General features: G+C 34.8%; 1 protein-coding gene across 2 annotated transcripts in view; it reads right to left on the bottom strand.

The window, feature by feature from the left end:
- TEC (tec protein tyrosine kinase) overlaps positions 1 to 18,595 on the bottom strand; it is a 93,181-nt gene that overhangs the window by 58,558 nt on the left and 16,028 nt on the right. For both annotated transcript variants that reach the window (XM_074229498.1, XM_074229499.1), the window contains exon 2: positions 10,829 to 10,910. In XM_074229498.1, the coding sequence (XP_074085599.1) occupies positions 10,829 to 10,832 (4 nt within the window). In that variant the 5' untranslated portion in view covers positions 10,833 to 10,910. The remainder of the gene's footprint in view (positions 1 to 10,828; positions 10,911 to 18,595) is intronic.

Below are 18,595 nucleotides of genomic sequence, written 5' to 3'. Positions count from 1 at the left end.
TTATATTGGTATACTGAAAGAGCAGAAGGAATATTCTGTCTCACTGTGTTCATGAGATAGGAGCAGGCATGTCCCCACAAATACGAAGATATTGAGGAAAGGAGAAAAATCTCAAGTTTTCCCAAGTTGTAAATATAAGTAGGTTCCTATGAAAGGAGGTTGAGGGGGTTACTAAACCTTCCCCAAAGAGACCTGGGTTCTTCCAATATAAGCAAGAATTCCAAATTGATTTAGATTGTGAAACCACCTTCCTCTGATATGCCAGCAGACTTATTCTTAACTAAAAGTGCTGCCCATCCCCATTCAACAATTCAATAATTCAGGTCCTATGGATCTGTCACCAAGAGCAATCCAATTAAAAAGTTCAGACTCCTCTGGAGCATCACAACGATGTGTCATGTTGAGGTAGCTATAATGATATAGCTTCAGATCATGATGAAAGCACATCATTATTTTGTTATATCATCAGTACAGTCATTTAGTGTAAGATTACTCAAGAGCCTCTAAGTGCTAGTATTTTGAGTTGGCATGATGTCAACTAGAAGGAAAAAGGAGAACCCCTGATAATGAAGTAGTTATTTAAAATGTTTGAAGGTCCAAGGTATTTAAGGATTTATTATCAGAATCCCTATAGTTAGAAGGTTTGGTTTGGTTTTTGTCTAAATCTGTGATTTTAATACTCTATAGATTTTCCTAATGAGAAAACTCTCTCTAAGGAAGTACATTTACAAAAATCATATAACTTCTAGTCTTAGATAGTTGCCATAGGCACCAAGAAGTTAATTGATGTACCCAGAGTCATAGAGTCGGGGTGTTTGTGTGTGTGTGTGTGTGTGTGTGTGTGTGTGTGTGTGTGTGTCACAGTTGGAACTTAAACCCAGGTTTTTCTGATTCCAAATTTAACCTGAAAATATTCATTAATGAACTAACAACTTATGATTAGTATTTTTCTACCCATCATGTCAATATTTTATCTTTGGTCAGTATTCTACTGATTTTCCAACAATAATCCTTTTCATGAATCTGCCACAAAAGTCAAACGTGTGGTTGTTCTATCATGAAAAATTATGCCAAAAAATAAATATTTTATTCATTCTGTATTCATTTTGAAGTATTATATAGTTACAAAAAGATCAAAATTGTGCTAAATATTAGATAAAATGAACTCATCTTCAAGATTTTTAACTTCTCTTTTCAAGATAAACACCCACTTACTGTTTACTAGGTATTCAGTAGGATAAGAGTCCACATTTCAGAAACAGAAACTGATAAGCTTGAAAGGGCAACCATATTAAGATTAATTCAAGCAACTAGGAGATATTTAGCCTAGAGAAGACTTAGAAAAGACTGTTTAACAAGTATTTGAAGAGCTATTATATATAAAAAGGAATTAACTGCCCCATAGGACATATCTAAGGAAAAGAAGATATAAATGGCAAATACTCAAATTTAGGCTTGATATAAAGAAAATCTTCCTAAGATTTGGAGTTATCCAAAAATGGGATAAAACTTCCTCTAAAGCCAAAGGATCACATCTTACAGAAGGTCTTAGTAAAGACTAGATGACCGTGGAATTTTATTGTAGAGAGAATTCTTGTTCAGGTTTGAGTTGGTCCAGATGGTTTCTAAGGTCCTTCCTAATACTTTGATTCTGTGAAGAGGTTTCATAACCCACTACTTCATTTACTCTTAAATAGCCTACCCAATCAGCTCATTTACAGTTGCTTTTTGAAGTGTTACATTGGGTGTATTATTACCTTCCCCCCTTCAGCAGCGATAAACCTATCTCTTTTCTTTAGGAAGACATTTAATCCTGCAGGCAGCTTCCCCATGCTAGGCCACTCAATCTATATATCAATCAGGGGGCAAAGTGACATTGTGATATAATATTTTCTATTCAGTTCATGTCACTACTTTTTTCCTTGCAATGTTTCAGATAGATTACCCATATAATAAAAGAGTCAACTCAGTTGCATTTGTATCAATTGACCTAGAATCAATAAAACACATAGAGTAAAAAGGGAACTTAGATACCCAACCTCCTATTCTCTAGATAAGAACCTGGTTTCAGAATCAATATCTTAAGTCAAAATTGATCATTATTCTTTTAGATGACTTTGAGAGATGTTACATTATTAAATATGACTTTATTCCCTTGAGACCAAAAATCTTCCCATGGGAATATATTCCCAACTTTAAATTAAAGCCCATCCCCCAAAAATAAGATTTCGTATACAGAAATTGATTTTCTAAATAATTTTTCAAGAATGTATCAATTGCATATGTAATGATGCCTACCTGTCTAGAATGCTGCAAGAATATAATAGTATATTCCCATAGTCTTTGAAGGTCACTATAAACTGGATAGAATCTCAAAACATCAAAAAGCAAGAAGGAAAGTTCAAAGGTTATTCAAGGTTAATCTCCCTCTTTTTAATAAAGCTATAGCAAATTGTCTAGGACAAAATGTAACAGCTGGCATCTACATAGTGCTTTTAAGTTTACAAGCAAGCACCTTATATGCATTGTCTCATATGATCATCAGAACAACCTTGAAAGGTAGATATTGAAGGTATTATTATCCCTATTTTACAAGGGGAGGAAACTGAGGCTGGAGGAACTTAAGAGACTGTCACACCAAGCATTAAATATTTAACCTCTGAGCCTCAGCTCCCTCACATTTAAAGATGAGTGAATTGAACTAAATGATTTCTAATGCTCCTTCTTATTTGAAATTCTATGATTCCTTAAGAAAAGGATACAACTTCCCCAGGAACTCATTCTAATCATCCCTCCTTATTAGATATTTCTTCTTTAATCTTCATGGTCTACAAAGTGCTTATTTTCATTTTATAGATGAAGAAACATGTTTAGAGAGATTAAATGACTTGCCCACAGTCACAAAGCTGAGTCAGAATCCAAGTCTTGCTTACTCCAAGTTCACTACTCTATCCAATGCAATTGCTAACTGCCCTGAGCTATCTCTCCTAGCTTTGTGTCATGTATAGCAAGTATACATCTGTGCCTTTATTGAAGTTCAATTTATGATGACAGAACCATAAATCTAAAACCAAAAAGAACATCAGAGGTCATCTAGTCCAACGACCTCATTTTACAAGTGAGGAAACTTGAGGCCCAGGAAGCGACTTGCCCAAGGTAACACAGTCAATAAAACATCAAAAGCTGTATTAAATCGAGGTCCTCTGACTCCCTATCCAAAACTCTTTCCTCAGAGAACTAAATACCAATCCCAAATACTTGGAAATCTACCTACCAAGACAAACCCAGAAACTATATGAATACAATTACAAAACACTTTTCACACAAATAAAGTCAGATCTAAACATAAACCAACATCTCACATCCTACATCAAGATAAGGGGGAAATGGGATAGGTTTGAGACCTAAAGGGTGATACTATAAGTCATTAGGAAAACAAGGAATAATCTGTCTGTTAGATCTGTGGAATGGGGAGAAGTTTATGATCAAAAAAGAAACAAAGAAAATAATAAATTGCAAAATGGATAATTTTGACTACATTAAATTTGCACAAATAAAACTAATGTAACCAAGATTAGAAGGAATGAAAAAAGATAAGAAATTATTTTCACAATTAGTGTTTCTAATAAAAGACCCATTTCTAAAATAAATAGAAAACAATCACATATATAAGAATACAAGTCATTCTTCAATTAATAAATTGAAGGACATGAACAGGTAGTTTTCAGATGAAGAAATTTAAAATATCTATAGTCATATGAAAAATTGTTCCAAATCATTACTGATTAGAGAAATGCAAATTAAAACAATTCTGAGGTACTACCTCATACCTTTCAAATTGATTAAAATGACAAAAAATGATCAATGTTGGAGAGAACAATGGAAAACTGTACTATTGGTGGAGGAGTGAACTAAAACAACCATTCTGGAAAGGAATTTGGAACTATGCCCAAAGGGCAATAAAACTGTACGTACCCTTTGATCCTGTAATACCACTACTAGGTCTATAGCCCAAAGAAATCATAAAAATGGGAAAAGTCCCACATATTAAAAAATAGTTATAGCAGCTCTTTTTGATAGCAAAGAACTGGAAGTTGAGGGGATGCCCATGAATTGATATGATATATGAATATTATGGAATACTATTGTTCTGTAAGAAATCATGAGGGGCCTGACTTCAGAAAAGCATGGAAAGACCTGCATGAACTGATGTTGAGTGAAGTCAGTAGATCTAGGAGAACACTGTACTAAAAACAACACTGTGAAATGCAACTTGACTTAGCAGCCAATCCTGGGGCTCAGAATTAAATGGAGGATGGATATGAGTGGGATGGATCACCTTGAAAATTGCACAGGGTTTTTAATAACCTTAAATTTCTCTTTGAAACAAAGGTTCATCTTTTTAACATTAGTATTATATTAAGATATTATCTGATTGTGAAGAATTCTACAGCTCCAAAAACTTAAATTGCAGTTTACCTTAAGGGTGATGGACAAGAGGATGAAAATGATAGCATATTACCAAAGAGAACTGTGTATCAGAAAAAGACATAAAAGACACCACCAAAAATAGGTATGAGAAAACAAAAAGGAGGCAGGCCAGTCATATAGCAAGAGTGAAGGATAATAGATAGATACATGATAATAGATGGATACTCAGAATCTAAAAGATTTCATCATATTTAGGGTGAACCTTCTGTGGAGGATTTGGGGACAGACAAGGATAACAGGTTCAAAGAAAGGGAAAAAGTATAAATTGAATATAATTTCACTGCCTGAAGAAGTATCCACATTGATGAAATTCCTTCAAGGATAGAACAAAGTAAAAATCAGAAGGTGACTAAATTAACTGGAAAAAGGCAGAGGAATCATAGTTCTGGAGTTGAATGGGAACCCATTCCTCTGATTTTATTAAGAAAGTGAGACCCAGAAAGATTAAAGAATATGTCCAAAGTCACAAGGGTAATAAATATAAAAGGCATGATTTGAACCTAAGATTATGATTGCAAAGTCAGTGCTCTGACCAATGCCTCCTTATAGTTTGATAACGTATTGGATGGTCAGGTAGAACAAAAGTTATTAGTACACTCTGGCAGTAACATACTATCCTCAGGGTCCAGTGAGATCTATCAGTCACTGGTTGTTGACATAACAGTCTCTAAGGTGGGCTATAAAATCAGATTAGGTAGCTTCTAGATCACCCACATAATCATTCATCAGCAGTATCACACCTGGAAAGAACTGGAGATGTAATCTGTAATTGGGAGGGAGCTGAGAAAGGAAGGTATGTTCTTAGGGGAGAAAGTTTTATATTTTGTGGTGGGAAATAATGTAGTCCAATCCCCCTGATGACATGAAGAAGTTGGTTGTGTCCTAAAGGTACAATTAGTTTACTCCCTATATTCTTCCAATTGTAACAGATATAGGAACTTTGACTTGTAGACTAGTGAACAAGAATGGCAGTCTAGAATTGTTCCAGGAAGTTGGCAAAAAAGGGAAGTGGGTACCACTGGGTATCACCTGATAATGATTATGTTAAGAGCCCCAGGCACAATTTATCATTTTTTCTTTTACTAAATGTGATGCATCCTTGGGAAATTTGAGTAGGAGTTGAGCCTCACATTTGATAATAATACTAATGCTCAAGAATTACCTCAAGCCTCCCTAGTAGAAAATTTTATATGGTCCTTTTCATTCTTGTCTCTGAATCTCCAGCAAATAGTTGGTCCTCAATAAATGTTCATTGATAGTAGGGGCAGGGTTGGGGTGGCTTGCATGTCACACAACTGGGTGATTGTTGGGTGTATGGGGCCAGATATGGGCTTGGGTGCTCCTGGCTCCAGGGCTGGTGCTCCATTCACTGTGCCACCTGGCCATACCTACAATTATTACTATTATTTTTTTAATTTTAATTTTAATTTTTTTCTCTCCCCTTTACTTTATCACTCCAGTGAGTCTATATGTTTTAGGGGAGGGGGTATTTTGTTTACTCTTAAACAAGAATATTTTATTAATGTATAAAAAAATTGTACAAAATGAGAATAAATAAATAAATATTAAATAAAAAAATAAATAAATGTTCATTGAATTGAATTGAAGTGAACTGAGCTGGGAAAGGCATGAGAAGGTTGACCTAGGTACAGCCTGGTTCAGTACATATTTTGTGTGAGATTTGGAATCTGGAGACCCAGGTATATTCCTAGTCCTGCTAATTAACTTTCTGTACTACCCTTATCAAGACTCTTCACTTTCATGGACCTCAGCTTCTTCATCTACTTGCATAAGCTCGCCATCATTGCAAGTCTTTCAGAAGAGGTCAAATGTCCACATAGAAAAAATGTGGTTATGAACCAGACTAAAAGACATGAAAGTTTTCTTTCAACTCTGAAATTCTATGCCACTTATTTTTTTATTTACCCAGACCTAAGGGTAAATTATACATTCTCAATTACACATAGTAAGAAATAGATTTTTTAAACCTTTTATGTTCAATAACCAAAAAAGACCCTAAGAACCCTTTATTTGTTTTTGGTTTTTTTGTTACATTTTGAATTGTCTCCCTCATCCTTTTCAACCCAGTTTTAGAGAAGACCAATGTTGGTTTCAATATAGAAACCAAACAATATATTTCATATATCTGTTCTTTTTCTGCCGATAGCATTTTCCTTCATAGTTGATTTGAATGATCTTAATACTTAGAACAGCTTGATAATCTTCAAATAATATTGTTATTACTGTATTCAATGTACTCTCATTCTTTTCAGTTGTTTTTGATCAGGTCCAACTCTTCATGACCTCATTTGGGGTTTTCTTGGCAAAGATACTGGAATGGTTTACTATTTCTTTCTCCTATTTATTTTACAGATGAGGAAAATGAGGTAAATAGGATTAAGTGACTTCCCCAGGGTCACACAGCTAGGAAATATCTGATGTCAGATTTAAACTTAGGAAAATGAGCCTTTCTGACCCCATGCTTGGCACTCTATCCACTGTACTGCTAGTTTGGTTCTGCTCATTTCACTCTGCAATATTTCCTGTAAGTTCTGTGCTTTTTCAAAACCAACCTCTTCATCATTTCTTATAGCAAAGCAGAATTCTATCAAAATCATATACACAACTTATTCAGTCATTCTTCAGTTGACAGATTCCCTCAATTCCCACAAATTCCTTATCACCAAAAAGGAAGTTGCTATAAATATTTCATAGTATATAGGTTCTTTTCCTTTTATTCTGATCACCTTGGGAAACAGATCTAATAGTGGTTTTGCTTAGTCTTCAAACGGTTTTATAACTCTTTGGGCATAATTCCAAATTGTTCTCCAGAATGATTGGATCAATTCACAATTCCAAGAATGTATTAGAGTTCTAATTTCTCTACATCCCCTCCTGCAATTGTCATTTTTCACATTCTATCATTTTAACCAATCTAATTATATCTCAGAGCTAACTAGCATTTTTAATTGATCATGATTTACATTATTTTTATATGACTATATATAGCTTTGATTTGACTGACTACTCAATTCCCATTTATCAATTGGAAAATGACACTTATAAATTTGACAAAGTTCCCTCTATATTTTAGATATGAAACCTTTCTTCAAAAAACTGGCTGGGGGGCAGTTAGGTGGTGCAGTGGACAGAGCACCGGCCCTGGAGCCAGGAGTACGTGAGTTCAAACCCAGCCTCAGACACTTAATAATTATCTAGTTGTGTGGCCTTGGGCAAGTCACTTAACCCCATTGCCTTGCAAAAAAAAAACCTAAAAAAAAAGTGGTTGGAAAATTTTCCCCCAATTTTCTTTTCTCTTTCTAATCTTGGCTACATTAGTTTTATTTATGCAAAAGCTTTTTAATTTAATTTTTTAAATTAAATTTAAATCTTAAATTTAATTTAAAGTTAAATTAAATTTAAATGTAATCAAAATTATCCATTTTATATCCTACAATTCATTCTCTTATTTATTCAGGAGAATTCTCTCCCAATATTCCTCTCCAAACAACTTTAAAATAATGCCTCAAATCAAATTTTGGAGTAGTAAACCAACAAAGGGTTAGAAAGACACATTTATGCAGCTTAAGACAATGTATGAAGGTACTTAGGAGAGGTCTATAACACTGACTTGGGTGCAGGCCCAGAGAGGGCAGAAGAATATTGGACAATGTACAATGTTTGAGCCTCTCATTGGAAGTGGTTCAAAGAGGGAAGAATATATTCACAAAGTCATTTGACCCACAGAAATAGGAAACAGGAAGAGAATGGAATAAAAAATTGGGGGGAGCTGATGAAAGGAAGGGATGTTAAGAGTCAGAAACACAAGACATTTAAAGAGGGACAGGGAGGGGAGGGGTGGGGGCGGGGGAGGGGAGGGGAGGGGAGGGTCGGGGGAGGGGAGGAGGAGAGGAGAGGAGAGGAGAGGAGAGGAGAGGAGAGGAGAGGAGAGGAGAGGAGAGGAGAGGAGAGGAGAGGAGAGGAGAGGAGAGGAGAGGAGAGGAGAGGAGAGGAGAGGAGAGGAAAGGAGAGGAGAGGAGAGAGGGGAGGAGAGGAGAGGGGAGGGGAGGAGGGGAGGGGAGGAGAGGAGAGGGAGGGGAGAGAGAAGGATAAACAGAGGACAGTGGGATGGGGGAAATGCACAGTAATCATAACTGCGAATGTAAATGAGTTAACCCATAAATCAAGCAGATAGCAGAATGGATAAGAAACATAATTCAATGATACATTGTTTATAAGAGAAAGTTCAAACAAATTTACCCACAAAGTTAAAAGGCTAGAGCAGAATCTATTATGCTTAGCTGAAGTTTAAAAAACAGCAGGGGTAGCAATTATAACTGAGAAAAAGCAATAGCAAAAATAGACCTAATTAAAAAAGATAACTAGGAAAACTACATTTTGCTAAAAGCTAACAGATGATGAAGTAATTCAAAAGTTTTACAGTAAGTTTCTCTGATAAAGATCTCATTTCTCAAATATACAATGGAATGGAGTCAAATTTATAAAAAACAATAGCCATCCCCCAACTAATAAATGGTCAAAGGATATAAACAAGAAGCTTTCAGATGAAGAAATCAAGCTGTCTGTGAAAACAAAGCTCTGAACAACTATTAATTAGAGAAAGGCAAATTAAAATATCTCTGGCATACCATCTCTGACCTACTAGAAATGACAAAGCTAGAGGGGATGAATTGTAGAGTAGTGAACTATATAACCATTCTGGAGAACAATTTGGAACTATGTGCAAAGGGCTGTAAACATGCATATCTTTTGAGTCAGTAATGCCACTATCAGGTCTCTATCTCAAAAAGATCAAAGAAAAAAGAAAATAACCTAAATGTATAAAACTATTTTAGCAGTTCTTTTTTGTGGTAATAAACACTTAAAAATTAAGGGGATGTTCATCAATTGGGGAATGGCCCAACAACACATGGTATATTGTTGTGATGGAGTACTTTGGCACTATAAGAAATGACAAGGCAATGGTTTCAGAAAAACTTGGCAAACCCATATGAATTAATGCAAAGTAAAGTGGGAAGATCATTTTGACCAGTAACAGCAATATGTAATGATGATCAATTGTGAAAGATTTTTCTATGCTGAACAATGCTTTTGTACAAGACAATTCCAAACAACTTATGATGAAAAAAAATGCTATCCAAAGAGAACTGCTCTGGGTACAAACTGAAGTATAATTTTCTCATTTGCTTTATTATTTTTTGCTTTGTTTTACCATATGGATAATATGGAAATTTGGTTTGCATGATTTCACGAGTACAATTGAAATATTCTTTGCTTTCTCAAGGGATGAGGGAGGAATAGAAATTAATATTTAAAAGGTAAAGAACATTATATATAAAGAAATAAATCATAAAATGATTTAAGCAAGATGGTGCATTCAGATTTATCAGAGATGGTCTGGTGCAGAGTGACATCAACAGTAAAATTCTATTATAATAAGATGACTTTAATATAAAAATTGACAATAAATTATAAGAGGCAAGTCAAAAAACTGTGTAGTTAAACCATATAGGTAGATACAGACAAGGTTCTCATTGGATTTGTGGCCATGGAGTCATTCATTGCTATTCAAAATTGGGAAAAAGTGAAGGCATGGGAGAATGGCATTTACTAGAGAGAGAGAGAGATAAAGTTCAAAGAACATAAACTAAAGAATCAAACTAGAAGTCCAAAGTGCAGAGGAGTCAGAGATGAGAAAAAAAAAAGGTTCAGCAAAAGTTTCTAAACTCCATGATAAGGTATTTTTAAGTCACAGTTTCCTCCAATACAATAACTATACTTATAAAAGATGTTTTGTCCACACTGACCACTCCCATAAGAGTGTAAAAAGCAGAGTTCATACATCAATGGGCAATATGGGATAATAGGATCATACTTCTAGAACTAGATAGAATCTTAGAGGTCATATGGTCCAAACCCCTCATTTTTTTTTTCAAACCCCTCATTTTACTGGAAGCTTGGACCAGAAATAACTTGCACTCAGTCACAAAATAAGCAGCACAGCTGAAATTTGAACTCAAATCTAGGACTCTAACTTAAATATTATTTCTCCTATACTAATCTGCCTCTCTTTCTCCAGTACCTATTTTCATTGTAAGCATTTATCTCTCATTTGTAAAAAAGGAAATTAAGGAGCAGAGACAAGTATAAGTTAATAACTGATATTGATATAACACTTTATAATTTACAAAAAGTTTTATCTCACTTTAAGGTTCTAACATATGTATATTTATCATATATCCTAGAAGGGAAAATAAGTATTAATCTGTCCATTTTACTGAGGAGTAATCTGAGGTTTACAATTTTCATGACTTACCCATCGTCGCATAGCTAGGGAGTGTTTGAAGCAGGATCTGAGCATAGGTCTTCCTGACTCCACATCCACCACTATCCAATGCCTTAAGTAAAACATAGATGATAATCAATCATTAAACCATGGGCAATAGGAAAATACTAGGTCTCATTCTCTAAAATTGCAAAAGAGTGTAGTTTTTAGACAAGCGACAATGTAACAAATGCTTAATGTATACTCTTTATCTGAAAAATATTTCTCTTCCCGTTTCTGTCAGATTCTGAGAAAAACTATGACCAACAAAAATGCTTTTACATAAAAACATCCTACATTGACTCTTCTTTTCTGTTATCTCTGCAATTAAGAAATAGAATGTTCCTCATGTAAATGAGTGAGCTTAAGTACCTCTTGTTTAAAACTCAGGAAAAAGAGACAGTCATTTGGAAATTTTATTTTGGTTTTTATTATGGTTTTTTCTGAATTATTTTTACTGAAAGATCTTAAACTATAACAGTTAGAAGGGACCTCACATCATCCTGTCCAACCCATTTATTTTATAAATGAGAATACTGAGGCTCAGTGAGGAAAATTTGCTTAGTCACTGGGGAAGTTAGTGGTGAAATCAACTTTAGATGCTAGGTCTCCCAACAACTAGACTGGTTCTCTTTCCTCTACTACACCAAGGAATCTACAACATGTACACACACATTCACTCACTTCTCTGTCTCTCTCCCTCCCTCTATCCTCAAATACACATATGTGTGTGTGCATGTGTATATATACACACATATGTATATGTAAGCATATACATGTGTGTTAATATGGGTTTATGCATATCGATCATATATTATAATCACCTAAAATAAATTGTTGATATAATAAATTATTATAATTACTTAACACATATAAAAACATAAGTTACATTAAATCTTACAATATATTAAATATATAAAATATTTAATTTTAAAATATATCTACATAATTTTATGGTACAAATTTTATATATATGTATATATATATATATATATATATATATATATATATGTATAGATAAATAAGTAAACCCACAGGGGTATGAATATGTTTCTTTCAATCTAGGATGTTTACTTTCCAGTTCATAAGATTTTTTTAAAGGGAAGTTGTATAGTTCTACCACAACACCCCGTCAGACTCTGTCCTCATCTACCACTTTGGTCTTTGTGGACCAAGAAGACACAAAGAAGAGAAGTGGAAAGGAAAGAAATAGCAAGAGACAGCTAAAAGGACACCTCTGCCACTGCTCCAAACCAGTAGCCAACTTCATTCCATTCCATCCTGTAGATAATAACAATAACAATTCACATTTATATATCACTCTAAAATCTGCAAAACACTTTCTTTACAATAATGGGGGGGGTGGAGAGGGAGGTAATGTGACTATTCTTATATACATTTTACAGATGAGAAAACTGAGGCCCTGGAAAGGTTAAAGTATTTGTCCAATAGCGTATATCTAATAGATGTCTGAGGTAGTATTTGAACCCTGGTCTCCTAATTACATTTCCAGCACTCATCCATTATGTCATGTTCCGACAATCCTTCATTCCTGAAAATCAGCAATGTCCTATGATGATGAAATGCAATATTTCTACCTATCCTCAAAACAGGAATACTGTATGTGTCTTCTAGTGGCTAAAAATAAATCCATGGACTAATGCAACATTTGCATTTTTCTCATCTCCTTATTTCTACTCTTTCCTCTGGTATGAATTTCACAATTAACTGTTCATGAAGCACACCCAATTCCTCACACTCATTCATATTCTCTTTCTTTCTCTCTCTTTTTGTCTGTGTGTCTCTCTCTGTCTCTGTCTCTGTCTGTCTCTCTCTCTCTCTGTCTCTTTGTCTCTCTCTCTGTTTCTCTCTGTCTCTCTCTCTCTCTTTCTCCCCCATCCCCCAGTCTAACATGTTGTCAAACTGGAATAAGCAGACAGACAATGAGGATGAAGAGAACAATTCAGGAACCTCAGAAAAGAATGCCCAAGAAGTAATATATATATTACATTTAACCAACAGTGCCCTACTTTTCTGTATCCCCTTCTGGACTTTATTGACAATATATTCTTTCTTTGTCTCTCTCTTTTTATTTCCATCACCCTTTCCTCTCCAAAGCCCTTCCTTTTAACAAGTGGAGTAAAAACAAGATTTATTCATTGACTGTTTCATTCTGCTCCTCTAAAATACCTGCCAAAGAGTAATGAGGAAGTTTTATTTAGTTTTTTAAGGTTTTTGATTGGTTATTGTGTTTATCAGAGTTCAAAATTGCTAGAATTTGTTCAATAGACATGTGGGTAAGAGAGGAACAGTGACTTTTAAATGTCTTTGACAAAGATCCAAATTGATTCTCTGTTGAATGGGAAATAATTCTTTTTTTAAAAATGGTTAAAGAACTGGCTAAATTTAGAAAATAGGGCAGGTTTACAGGGGCACCTTTCATGATTTTATTTAATGATTATTATAAATGATCAGAGGAAGGAGTATAATTTCCAAGTTTGTAGATGACATAATCTTTTTGTATAATGAAAGCTCAATCTAGGGGTAAATTTTAGGAAGATTCTCTTAATTAGTAGATGATCTTCAGTGAGGATAAGAAATAATTGATCTTATATACACTGGAAAAAAACACTCTACCAATTAGAGCCATGCAAAAGGGGATCCCAGAGAAAGTAGTGATTCAATAATGGACTGAGTGCTATGGATCTCAGAGTCCCTGGACACTTGGGCTGATGACCCAACCTGAATATAGAGGCTTTCCCATGGCATCCCTCCGTTCTATTAGTTTCATATGCAAAACCCTGTAGGCTCGGTGTGTCTCTGATCTTTCTCTGACGGTCACCTCTGGACTTCTGGATGTTTTTTGGTGTACTTCTGTTACTGAAGAAGTCATTTAATGTAGCTTTTCTTTAGATTTCATATGGTCTGGTGTGATTTTAGATTTTTCCTCGAGTGGTTATGTGAGTTGAGTAGTCTATTCCATCTTCACTTTTTTTTTTAATAAAAGGAGTTTATATATCCAAACTTATGTACCTACTAGGAGATGATAAACATTTTTCTATGCCAGAATTTGAGGGTTCAAATAAAATACATCTCCTTTCTATTGGTGTTACAATGACAAAATTTGCAGCTAATGTTATAAAATTTTTTAACTGTCTACTTTTTAAAAAGAACACAGAATGAAAGTATTACATTCTTTGCACTTAAAACTTACAAAAAATAAACTTCAAAAGCACTTTTCTTGAGTGAAAAAAGAGGCCACAATTTTATTCTCTTGAGGCATCATGTGGAGCTCCCACTAGCTGTGGTTGAAGCATAATATTGGAGTAAATGAGGACACAGAATGCTGAAAATTCATGTCATCTATTGGGAATATGCTCAGTTTAGAAATGTTCAATCATCAAATTACATCCACCAAATAAAATATTTGGTTTCTGTGGCCTTTGGTTGAAGTTCTATTAAATGAAATCCAATACAGATAGACATACCCACAGTCAACTTATGTCCATGCCAATGACTAGCAGCCACAGGAAATCCCTGAAATCCTGCTGCCCTTCAGATTTTTATTCCTTCCTCCCTCCCTCTGCCAACTGCTGTTTGCTACCCCCATCACCTTACCAAATCACAGAACCTCAGTGTTGTAAGAGACCTCAATTCCACCTATCCAACCCACATTCAAACGACATTTTCCCCTAGCTAAAACATATCCAACAGCCTTTGCTTAAATATCATAAGGCAATTCATTCCATTGTGAGAAAGTCTAAATTTGCCTCCACAACTTCCACCCATTACTCCTACTAAAAACCCTCTTCCATTTAACAGTTCATCAAATTCTTCCTTCTTCCAGGCTAAATATTTTCAATTTCTTCAACCTATCTTCTGTGGAATGAAAATGAGACCCTCTACCATCCCAGCTACCCTCTACCGGTATCACCATCCAGCTCATTAATATCCTTCCTAAAATGTGATGTCTAGGTCTGAACACAATACTCCAGCTGTGGACTGACTAGGGCAGAATACAATAGTATTATCACCTCCTGAGTTATAGACTCATTCTTTCTTACAATAACCTAAGACTGCATTTGATTTACTGGTCATTATATCACACTAAGGCTTCCTTATAATGATCTTGTTGTCTACTTCAGCCACCTGATCTTTTTCAGCTAAACTATTATCTAACCTCACCTCTCCCATAAGTATATGTAAAAAAAATTTGAAACTAAAATTCTGTAATTATTATAATTAAATTTTATATTATTAGATTCAAAGTTCTATTCCCATATTCAGCTCAATTCAACATACATTTACTGAGTACCTATTATGTGCATCATGATGTGCCAAGTATTGACAATACAAAGACAAAAATTAAAGTATTTCCTAATTTCAAGGAACTTACACATTTCTTGAAGGAAATAGTATGCAGACATAATTAAGCACATAATATATACATAAAATAAATGCAAAATAATTTAGGAAAGAATTAATATGGTAAAATGTTTTGCATGATTAAAGATTTATAGCTTTTAACAAACTTTATTGTCTCAAGGGAAAAAAGAGGTGATGGAGAGAGAAAATTTGGAACAAAAAACTTTTTAAATGAATGTTAAAAATTGTCTTTATATGTAACTGGGGAAAAAATAAAATATTATTTTAAAAAGAGAGGGGAGCTCTAATACCTGGCAGAATCAGGAAATTCTTCAGATAGAAGGCAAAACTTGAGCAAAGTGCTAAAGAAAGGGATTCTGGGAGCTAAAGATGAGAAAGCAAAACATGGGAGGTATAGAAACCAGCCTGTGCAAAGCCTCACTGGGAAGAGATGAAATAAGAAGTACCTGAAAGAGCAAATAGAGCTCTTTAGTTAGAACAAAAGGTATTTGAGGTAATAAAATGTAAGACGTCTAGAAAAAAATGGTTGGAAAACAGATTGTGAAGGGCTTTAAATGACAAATAGCAATATTTGTAAATTTTATCCTAAACATGATAGGAAACTTCTAAAGGTTCTTGAGTGTGATTGCTAAGTGGTCAGACCTGTGTTATATCAGTTTGATAACTGTGAGGAGGACCATATGGAAAAAGCAAAGAAGCTCAAGTGAGGGGTAGTGAAGGATTGAAACAGTAAATGAGGTGTGAATTAAGAAGGGAATAGATTCGAGAGACTGAGGAAAGGAGAGTTGACAAAAGTTGACAAATATTGAATATGGAAAGGGAAGAACTCAAGGATAACTTAAAGGTTTTTTTTTTTTTAACTCAGATGACCAGAAAGTAGATGGAATCCTCAACAGAAATGAAGTTAGAAGGGAGGCTGGATATAAGGAAGATGACTTCGGCTTTGGACACGCTACATTCAAGATACCTAAAGTATGTCTAATTTGAAATGTCTAATAAGTAGTTGGTAATTCAAAACAAGAGCTCAAAAAAGTTGGGGGGTGGTGGCTAGGTGGCGCAGTGGATAAAGCACCAGCCCTGTAGTCAGGAGTACCTGGGTTCAAATCGGTCTCAGACACTTAATAATTACCTAGCTGTGTGGCCTTGGGCAAGCCACTTAACCCCATTTGCCTTGCAAAAAACAAACAAACAAACAAAACAAACAAAAAAAAAGAGTTGAGGGATGGATATGAAAATCTGAAAGTCACCTGCAAAGAGATATATGAACCCACAAGAGCTTATGAGACCATCAAGGAATAGACAATATAAAAACAGAGCCCTGAGGGAAGAAAATATGCATCAAGTTATGGATTATGACCCAAGAAAAGAGATTGAGCAGGAGGACCAGAGGACAATAGTATCACAAAAACACAGCATAGGGTTGAGAGAATATTCAGGAGAGGGAACATAAATGTCAGCTGCTTTGGATAGCTTAAGAAGAATAAGGGCTAAAGAAAGGTGACTAGATTTAACAATTAAGAGAAGATCATTGTTTGGATAAGTGGTCAAAGAATGAGAACAAGCAATTTTCAAAAGAATTATTCACTATTGACAATCAGGTAATAAAATGAGCGCAATAGAAATCAAAACATCTTATTTCATTCAAGATCCAGGAAGTTGTCAAAAATTTAAAAATACGAACAGTCAATATTGGAAAGGCTAGGCAGACTGTAAAAGAATACTAATAAATGCTCTCTTGGGGAGTTGTGAAGTAGTCTATTCATTCTAGAAGGCAATTTGAAAGTAAGTTAAGAGAAAATTAAAATGCCCAATCCCTTTGACCCAAAGAGCCCATCTCTAAGCAAATGCCTACAGGAAATGAAGGACAAAATGAAAAGTCCCATGTTTATCAAAATATTCACAGGAACACTTTTTGTGGAAGCAAAGAACTAGAAACAAGTAGGGGCCTACTGAATGGGGAAATAGCTAAACAAACCATGGTATATTAATGTGATAAACTGTGTAAAGAATGACTATGAAGTTTAAGTTTCAGAGAAGCAAGGGAAAAACTCGTGTGAACTGTGGAAAAAGTTAAGAATAATCTTGAAAACAAAATAAGAAATGACTACAAGAATATAAATAAAAAGAAGAAAAAACCTAAACTTCACAGTGTATAAGGGTAATGACCAAGCTTAGTTCCAGAGAAAAGATGAAAAAAATGCAACTTTTTTTAAGAGGTGAGGTGTTAAGTCTAACTGAACTTTCCCCCTCATCCTTATTTAATTTGTTACAAAGAAAAGATATTTTTTAGAAATAAAGATGTTTTTTTAAAAAGAGATCAATAAAGCATTCTAAATGGAAAAAAAAAATGTTGTGATTACTAGTAAATTTGGAAAGAGTAGGGTCAGTCCATGGGTGATATAGGAAGCCAAAGTGCTATGGGTAGAGAGGTTAGGATGCAGAGTTAAGGACTGAAGCCAGCTTTAGGAGGAGTTTGGCAGTGAAAGGGGATGGAAGGGACAGATAGAGGATAATAATTGAAAAATGTCAGGTCAAGAGACCTTTTTATAGAATGAGAAGGATCTGGGTATATTTGTAGCAACAGGGAAGACACCAGTGGAAAAAGAGGAACTGGAGTTGGGAGAGCAGTGGGAGGGAAGATCAAAGAGTCAAGTTTTGGAGTAGATATTTGGGGATTTCAACACAGAAGATTACTCTAAAGTAGTGAAGACCCAGTTGGAATTAGGTATCAAATATGTAGACAATGTAGTGGGCACAATCAAATGACTTCCTCCAGCAACAGTCAGCTGCATTGGAGAAAAAGCAGAGAAGGCAAAGAGTAGGGGTTAAAAGCTGCAGCTGGGAAAGAATGAGGGGCCACAGACGGGGCAAGGTAATCAAGAGTTGGGAAGAATGTAAAGTTGAAATGATTGCTTGATTAGTTAATGATCATTACTGGTGTGAGTTGGGAAGAATGTAAAGTTGAAATGATTGCTTGATTAGTTAATGATCATTACCGGTGTAATCTTAGGCAAGTCAATTATCCTTCCTTGGCCTCAGTTTTCTCATCTGGAGAATGAGAAAGTGGAGTTAGATGGTCTCTGGGGGCCAGCCTCCAGCTTTAGATCTATGATCCTATAAAGTCTCAATAGTAAGAGAAGAAAGCTAGGTCAGAATAAGAATGATGTACCCTGTACATGGAAGGTACTTAATAAATGCTTGTTTGGTGCCATTAGGTTGGACTGAGAAAGTAAGATCTTTTTTATTTTGCTTTTTTATTTTATTTTTTTAAATCCTGAACTTAGCAAATAACCAATATTAACATTTCCATCTACAAAGAAGAAATTGGATACAAAATGATAAATCTCTATTACATGTAGAGGAAATATTTTA

Source organism: Macrotis lagotis, chromosome 3 (assembly GCF_037893015.1).
Source record: "Macrotis lagotis isolate mMagLag1 chromosome 3, bilby.v1.9.chrom.fasta, whole genome shotgun sequence".
Taxonomy (NCBI): Eukaryota; Metazoa; Chordata; class Mammalia; order Peramelemorphia; family Peramelidae; genus Macrotis; species Macrotis lagotis.
Note: the sequence above shows the minus strand (reverse complement) of the source record. Positions and strands in the feature narration are given on the sequence as shown.